Genomic DNA, 7,895 nt, shown 5'->3' with positions numbered 1-7,895 from the left:
TATCTGCGCTCCATTTCCGATTGTATCGGCATGTTCCGCTCCAAAAAGGCTTGTCGCCGGAGTGATCTACATTCTATCCTTCCTCCATTGATGAGGAAGGTTAGAATATCATTTAGTAGATACGGCGGTGTTGGCGGTTTCGGCTCCTCAAATTGTCGACCTTGTCTCGTAATTAAAGGGCATTTGTACAAGGGTAAAGACAGTACATCTGGAGTTGACCAGTTGGGTGACGCGACCGGACCGCCTTCGAGAGTGCGCCACGTGGAGCTCTCGAATACCTTGTGACTGTCAAAGTGACTTGCTCGTACCAAAAACCGATTTGCTTGTAGCATTAAACGTAGAGGGCGCTTGGTGTAGTGGTATCACATTCGCTTTGCATGCGAAAGGCCATGGGTTCAATCCCCATAGCGTCCACTCAAGTTTTTTGATAACAATTATTTTACATTTAACTATTATACAATATTTTTCTGCCCACTGAATATGACTATTTCCTTTGTTCAAGGAACTACACCTAGTATTGCTTTAAGAATTTTAAGCATCGAGACATTTGAAATAATGCCCTAATATAAAGGTTCCAAAATGTTTTTAATTTTCCTTATACAGGAAACGTCTTCTTGTAGCGTTTAAAAAATATGGTATACACTATGCAAGAAACAGCAACTGCTGAAACTCCAGTAATTGCTGGTATGACGAAGGTCTTTGGATTTTTCCAGATAATGGTTAACCCATAGTGAATAAGCTCAAAAAATCCACAAAGAATAGCCTGTTGACCACTGAAGAGACCTACGAGGTAGTTTGGCACAAGTTCTTGCAGAACCCGCAACTGCACAAGCTCGAAACTCCAATAGCCGAGACGTGAGATAATTAGGCCAGCGAAGAAGACGGTAGAGTTGGTGGAATTGTTTAATTCTAATGAAGCGAAACTAAGATATAGGAGGACAGAAAATAGCGCGGTGAACTCCAGCAATAAGCTCGATATTCCTGTTTCCAGTAAACCCAAATATTTGACTCCGATGGGCATTAAATAGGTGGCAAGAACCCCGACAAGCACGGAAAATCCACGCACTAGAGCAATAGTTGGATCAGTAACGTCGTGATACTTAAGAAAAGTAATGAGTGGGCCATTGAGTGTGAGTGTATTGACATAGATCATGGAGAGCGAGACAGAGCTAAGGAATACAGGATGGCTATAAAACATTGTCCAATCACGAAGTGTATTGTCCCACCAATTTCCAGCACGATCATGACATTTGTTGCTATCTTCCGTCTCGATTGCGTCTACCTGCCCGTAGAATAACGGAATATCTTCATCTATCGCCGCCTCACTTTGTTCTATACTTGATTCAATCCCATTGGCTCCTATATCCTTCGATGCCTGCTTACTTTTAGCAATTGCAAGGGCAGGAAAATATTCATAAAGTTTCCTAGTTGCCACCCATTCTATCCATATAGTAGCAAGACACCAAATAATTAATATTGGTAATGATAGCACTATCGTTTTTCCTAGGGCGGATAATCCAGCAATGACAAAAGGCACCAAAGACTTCCCCAGTAAATCTATTCTTCGCATTTTTGCGTTGACAATTAATGTGTTATCTGGAACTGTTGTTGAGTTGGTTATGACAACCACCCAGTCTTTATCAATCGCTATCGACATTCCTGTGAACGAAGTGCGCATCGCGCATCCAAGTAACAAAATAACAAGAAAGATGAAATGAGTCAGGAATGAAGAATTCCGGGCGAATGGTGAAAAGAGGAGAGCAAATAATAGGCAGCTAATGACCTTGGAAAATTCTTGCAGTAGGCAGCATGTTCTAACAACTTATAACGGCAACAAAGCTTAAGAAGATGGATGTATAAACAACAAGAAATGTATCCAATATTACCATTTAGCCGTGGTTTACCGTCAATGTATTTCCCGATCCATTTGCTAGTTATAATTGTACACAATGTAAGCGCGAATCCATATAGTGATGTTGGAAGAAGTGTCTCCGGGAAAAGATGAGATATAAAAAGCGCCGAGCTGAACTCATAAATACGATGGGAAGACATGCTAAAACACATAAATCATTATTAGAGTAATGTTTCATTCCTTTGGCATATATTATAATCAAAACCTTGAGGCCTGGAAGATATAGAGCCATGATATATGGTCAAGAGACATTATGGTCATGAATTAATTATACTTCTGACATCCATATAGTGGACCAATGACTGTGCATGTAGGAACTTAAAGGTAATTATTATTTTTTATTTTCTGGGACTATCAGATATTTTTTTAAACGTACGATCAAAAGATTTTCTCGTATCTCAGATGAAAGTTAGATGAATCTTACTCAGATTTCCAATTTCATAAAAAACAGTCCCAAGAAATTTAGCAATTCATTTGCGTTTTCAGTAGCATAGTGTATTTCGAATGTTATCTACAAAATAGTATTAATGGGTAGAACCATATAGCCACCGTGCTTCAAAGTACAATCAATCAGGTGGATGTTGGTCAAAGTTCGGGTAGATATACACTATTTTTCTGGCTTTTTTGTTTGCTATATATTTACGTATGAAGCCCTACACACTATTTAGCAACCATATTCACAGATTTTTTGATATGTTTTTTTTTTATTATTACAAAAATTGCAAGAGATATATATTTAGTAGAAGTATCCCAAAATCTTCCCACCAGTGTGCTTGCGACGAGCCTCCTCGTGGTCCATAATACCATAAGAGGTGGTGAATACAAGGTAACCGAACTGCCTTGATGGAAGCAGATTATTCACCCATTTCTCAATCTCATTGACCTTAATGTCGAAACGGGGAGAAATAACACCGCACTTATTAAGACGACCATTCAACTGGATGACAATCTTGCCGGAGCGGTGATCATCAATTTCCTCAAACTCACCAATATATCCTATAGATTTAGAAATAGACAGGTCAATTAATCGAATTATATAGGATTATATTAAGCGTAAAAGAGCAGTGTAATCAGAGTGTAAAATAAGGATCTATCCCAAGCTACATACCATGCTTTTGCATGACCGTAAGGAATTTGACTACAACCTTGGAGGAGGGACGAACCAACACCTGGCGCTTGCCACGGCGTTCGGCATTGACCATACTATTAAGGCAGTCGTTCTAATGATGAAAAATCAGAAGTGATGCAATTTAGTAAATTAAGATTGCATTATGATGATTTTATAATAGAAGCGGAAATTCATCGAAGAGTATGAAACATACCAAGACAGAGATGCGGACCATGCTGATCGATTAGCAGCTAATAAGATTTAACAAAAGCTTATGTTAATGAGGGTACACAAAAACAAGCAAAAATCGTATCCGATGGATGTTTGTATAAAGTAGACAGATGGATGGATGCGTTCGTACCTTTCAATCGCTATGCAAGCACACAGAACACTGGGCGGTAGCGTTAAAAAGAGAGAGGAGGAAAGAAAACCGATGCGAAGATTATTCTAAGACTATCACGACAGGACAAATTAACTGCGCCACAGCACTCCAACATCTGAGAGGGTTATTCTATAGAACAAAATTCTTTCGACAATGATCACGTGACTTTATATGGGACATATATCTCTTGAATGTCTAATACAACCTTAGATATCCAAAGAATGATGAAAATCTTTTCTATAAGTAAACCGCCAGCGCGAACAACCATCACTGAAAACATTGATTTTCTAACGCATCCTAGCCAGGATACAGAAAACTGGCAAGTTCTATTTACAACCGTTGAGGAGGTAAATCGGCAGCCAGAAGGGGCACGCGAGGCGGCCAAGGCACTGCGGAGACGGCTGAAGGCCGGAGATGGGAAAACAACCATTTTAAGTATAACTGTAAGGATCAAGTGTTAAGATTCTTTGAAATGTTAAGTATCTAACCAATGATGCTCTCAGGTTATGCAATGTTTAGTGGAGAACTGCGGAAAGCGATTTCATGGTTTGTCATTCTAATTTAAACTCTGGTCAGGAGCGGCTTTACTCAATCGGATTTAATTTACAAAAATGTAGATCAGATGGCGAGGCCCCATTTTCTTGAGGATTTAAAACAGTGTTATTATTCACGAGTATATATTTGATATTTCAATTAAAATTATGGTTGCTAATTTTTTTTTAATAGTCAACTTCAGATCTAGGGCGACAGCGAATATTGAGTCTGTTATATCACTGCAAGAATATCTTTAATGGTGTCAACGAGCTGAAGTCCGTCGGAAAATTGTGCGATGAGCTGAGCGGAGGAAATAAACGAAGTCCAGGAGAGGGCAATAATAATGTGGGTGTCAGAGGAAAGTATATCAAGATAGGCAAGCGCTAACTTTAAGGTTTGATGATAGAATTTTAGTTTCGCAACTTCGCAGATACCACAGTTGGACGAGAGGATGGAAAGGGAAGTGCTGAGTGCTATTACAGCTGAGACGGTGAGTTAACTCGATGAATATGAAGATTTTCAAGCCGACCAATATCTTAACACGGTTATAGATTGAAAATGATATTACAATTGCGAAGAGCAACAGCCAACTTTTGACTGAAACACTCTCGTTCACAAATCCTGAATCTGTCAACCCAGAACAGCATGATATCATCCAGGAATTCCGCACAAAGTGTCGTGATAGTCAAGCGACTATATTAAGACATATCCAACAAAGCGCCGACAATAACGACGGAGAGTTGATGCGCAGATTACTAGAAACAAACCAGCTATTGGTACAAGCGTTTAAACAATACGACGAGATGGTCGAGCGGCACTGTATCGCTAACGCAACCAAGGCTTCTAAAACCGTTAACTGGCGAGGAACCGATGAGGAAACGAAATTACATGGCAACGTGGAAGGGGATTTGTTGGGAGGTCATGAAGCAGTAATGAATGGCAGTAAATCAAACGGGCATTTTACATATAGTGAGGCTTCCTCATCCATGGCTGCTGGAGTAGATCCGTTTGCTGACGATATTGTAGAAGAGGTGCCACAGAGACCTAGTGCCAAGGCGTTGGGGAAACAACCAGCTCATTTGCATGAAACTTTAGCACAGGTGGGTCCATGAGAGTGCGCTTAGCAATAATCGGACTTTAACTAACTAGCATGTTCTGGTAGAACGAAACCTCTTATCCTCATTAACGAACACCATTCTTGATATATTTACACACATTATTCATATTGCTATAACCTCTGTTTATGTTTGTATTTAATTAAAAAAAATATCTATTCAGACTTCCAGCCGCGAGTGTATAAAGCCAATTATGTACAATGGAACAACTTGAATTCAAAAGTAGAGTTAATCGTCATCGGTGTACTTATCACAATGTACACTGACAAGCTTTCTTTCTGGCAACACGTATGCTGTCAATTCTCCTCCATATACGCATCCAGTGTCTATTCCAATCGAAAACTTCTTAATATTTAAACCTCGCGATGCCTGGTGTCCATATACAACTGTGCGCGGGTTTTCATTTCCTATTTGGGCTTCATTCCAAACTTTGGACCAAGAGCGCCCTTTGTTCTTAGACTTTGTTGGTTTCCCATTCTTTTTGATATTCCGCATATTCATCACATCATATGGTACTTGATCTCTTAGAGGAATCCCTGGCATAAGTCCTCCATGAACGACATAAATTCCAAATGAGGGCACGTCCAGGATCAGAGGGCAGGATATGAGATACTGAAACGTAGAATCGTCCATAATTCTAAGTGTAATAGGAGCAAAATGGCCAATCATTATGAGATATATGAAACTGATAATAACATATATAGATTAATCCTCATCAAATACCTTGCAATCAACTCATGGTCACTATTCAACTTGAGATCAAGGGGTACATCATTTGGATCTAAGTATTCCTGCATTTCCCGATCAGGTAGCCCATCCAAAAATACTTTCCATCTGATCACTTTATCATCGTTATTGCCTCTTACGCAAATTGCGCCAAGCTCCGCCGCTCTTGATAACACGCCGAGAGAATCAGGCCCTTTGGAAACTAAATCTCCTGTAAGGACCAATTTATCCCTAGTAGGATTAAACTCTAGCTTCTCAAGCAGTTGATTGAGCTCTTTCACGCAGCCATGCACATCTCCAATAAAAACCAAGCGTCCATCTTTAGGGAGTGGATCTAAAGTTCTGATTTGAGTCAAATGTGGAGATATTGTACGCGCGTTTGCATTTCGAAGCGAAACTCTTATTAGCAGATAAAGTGTAAAAAGAAGAATGCCAAGTAATAGGAGAGGTGATAGATTGGAGCGCCGCTGATAGTGTGGCATTTGATGTAATAGTGTGGTTTTTAAGGGAATTAAACCCTGAATTGTATCAAACTTAGTATTTGATTAATTCTCAAATTAATCAATTCTTACGAGCTAAGCCACACTTACCAATTTCAACCTAAGCCCTTGAAGTAGTCAGTGAATGATATATTGAGGGTAGAGTATTCTCCTAAAGAACATGTGTGTGAATTTCTAAAGACTCATATTTTTGGTCAATATACGGGTATCGAAGCTTAAAAAATGGAAATAAAAATCGATACAGGCTCGTAGCAGCAGCACTGCACTTCCCTACGTGTGCTAATATCTTTGTAATTTTACGTCATTGACTAACCTAACCTATATCACCCTGGTCTTTGTTCGAGATTTCTGCCCTTTTTTTCGCCACTTGCGTAATTTTTTTTTCACACATCCATCGCGTTATATCTCTCTACTTCATCCATCTCATCAAGAATCCAATCCATCCATCCATCTTTCAATATCCTAGCACAATGACTACTGTAAGTAAAAGTTATAAAGGCTACCCTTATAAATTCCAAGAGGAAAATGTAATGGTTGATTTGGGTGTGATATGTGAATATTTCAAAATATAATGTTCGGATGATCGGGAGAGATCACTGAATAATTGAGAAATTTCTGCCATTACAAGTCATTTTGGAAGTGGAGTGAGCAAGTTGACGCGAATAATCTTTGAATTTACGCGAAATAGAAACATTATTCCGAGAAGAGCCTGGAGAATTTGAAGAGTAGATTTTTAACGTATCATTTTTATATATTTTAGGAGCGTGAAAACCAAATCTACCTAGCCAAGCTGGCGGAGCAATCCGAGAGATATGAGGGTATGAATTGACGCGTTTCATTGTTTACTTGCGCGAAATCACTTCGACATTTTTAGATACTTACCATATCTTCTCTTGCAGAGATGGTCGATTACATGAAGAAGGTTGCCGCAAATGAGCAAGAACTTTCCGTCGAGGAACGTAACTTGCTCTCTGTTGCATACAAGAATGTGATTGGTGCCCGCCGTGCTTCATGGCGTATCATCTCATCCATTTTGCAAAAGGAGGAATCTAAAGGGAACGAAGGGCATGTTGTAATGATCAAGAAATATCTTGAAAAGGTCGAGTCAGAACTTGCCAGTATCTGTAAAGACATCCTTGAAGTTCTCGACAAGCATCTCATCGGAAAGGCAACTTCGGATGAGAGCAAAGTCTTCTACAACAAAATGAAGGGCGACTATTATCGGTATCTTGCTGAGTTCGCCACTGAGAGCGTACGCAAGGATGCTGCGGATGAGTCGCTGAAGGCCTACAAGAGTGCCACCGATATCGCCATTGTAAGTCTCCCTCCAACCCACCCGATTCGCCTTGGACTTGCTCTCAACTTCTCGGTGTTCTACTACGAAATCTTCAACTCTCCCGATCGTGCATGCCAACTGGCTAAACAAGCCTTTGATGATGCAATTGCAGAGCTGGACACGCTGAGCGAAGACTCGTACAAGGATTCGACCCTTATCATGCAGCTCCTTCGCGACAATCTCACTTTGTGGACGTCAGACATGCATTCTGGTGAAGGCAAGGAGCGGGAAGAGTCTGGAGCTGCGGAGGGTGAGCAGGAAGAGTCTAAAGATGAAAATTAA

General features: G+C 40.1%; 5 protein-coding genes and 1 non-coding gene across 6 annotated transcripts; 3 read left to right on the top strand and 3 right to left on the bottom strand.

Annotated features, from left to right (window-relative positions):
* The first annotated feature begins 342 nt into the window (after positions 1–342).
* Positions 343–414, top strand: VTP21DRAFT_t208. The gene has a single exon. It is a non-coding gene; the product is annotated as a tRNA-Ala (tRNA).
* Positions 415–595: 181 nt separating this feature from the next.
* On the bottom strand, positions 596–2,173 carry VTP21DRAFT_4826 (uncharacterized protein; the record flags this gene model as incomplete). Its single annotated transcript, XM_069395280.1, has 3 exons — positions 596–1,821; positions 1,887–2,053; positions 2,118–2,173. The coding sequence occupies 3 exons, from the start codon at positions 2,171–2,173 to the stop codon at positions 596–598; spliced, it is 1,449 nt and encodes a 482-aa protein (XP_069248442.1).
* Positions 2,174–2,648: 475 nt separating this feature from the next.
* Positions 2,649–3,255, bottom strand: VTP21DRAFT_4825 (40S ribosomal protein uS8; the record flags this gene model as incomplete). Its single annotated transcript, XM_069395279.1, has 3 exons — positions 2,649–2,908; positions 3,021–3,132; positions 3,235–3,255. The coding sequence occupies 3 exons, from the start codon at positions 3,253–3,255 to the stop codon at positions 2,649–2,651; spliced, it is 393 nt and encodes a 130-aa protein (XP_069248441.1).
* Positions 3,256–3,623: 368 nt separating this feature from the next.
* On the top strand, positions 3,624–5,122 carry VTP21DRAFT_4824 (uncharacterized protein; the record flags this gene model as incomplete). The annotated part of the gene is made up of 7 exons (XM_069395278.1): positions 3,624–3,845; positions 3,906–3,948; positions 4,020–4,075; positions 4,129–4,281; positions 4,343–4,426; positions 4,488–5,036; positions 5,099–5,122. The coding sequence occupies 7 exons, from the start codon at positions 3,624–3,626 to the stop codon at positions 5,120–5,122; spliced, it is 1,131 nt and encodes a 376-aa protein (XP_069248440.1).
* A 157-nt stretch (positions 5,123–5,279) lies between these two features.
* On the bottom strand, positions 5,280–6,259 carry VTP21DRAFT_4823 (uncharacterized protein; the record flags this gene model as incomplete). Its single annotated transcript, XM_069395277.1, has 2 exons — positions 5,280–5,688; positions 5,775–6,259. 2 exons carry the CDS (start codon positions 6,257–6,259, stop codon positions 5,280–5,282), a joined length of 894 nt encoding a protein of 297 aa, XP_069248439.1.
* A 488-nt stretch (positions 6,260–6,747) lies between these two features.
* On the top strand, positions 6,748–7,895 carry VTP21DRAFT_4822 (uncharacterized protein; the record flags this gene model as incomplete). The annotated part of the gene is made up of 3 exons (XM_069395276.1): positions 6,748–6,756; positions 7,038–7,095; positions 7,177–7,895. The coding sequence occupies 3 exons, from the start codon at positions 6,748–6,750 to the stop codon at positions 7,893–7,895; spliced, it is 786 nt and encodes a 261-aa protein (XP_069248438.1).

This window comes from Calcarisporiella thermophila (genome assembly GCF_041956535.1).
Source record: "Calcarisporiella thermophila strain CBS 279.70 unplaced genomic scaffold VTP21scaffold_20, whole genome shotgun sequence".
Lineage (NCBI taxonomy): Eukaryota > Fungi > Calcarisporiellomycota > Calcarisporiellomycetes > Calcarisporiellales > Calcarisporiellaceae > Calcarisporiella > Calcarisporiella thermophila.
This window is presented reverse-complemented; position numbering and strand designations above follow the sequence as displayed.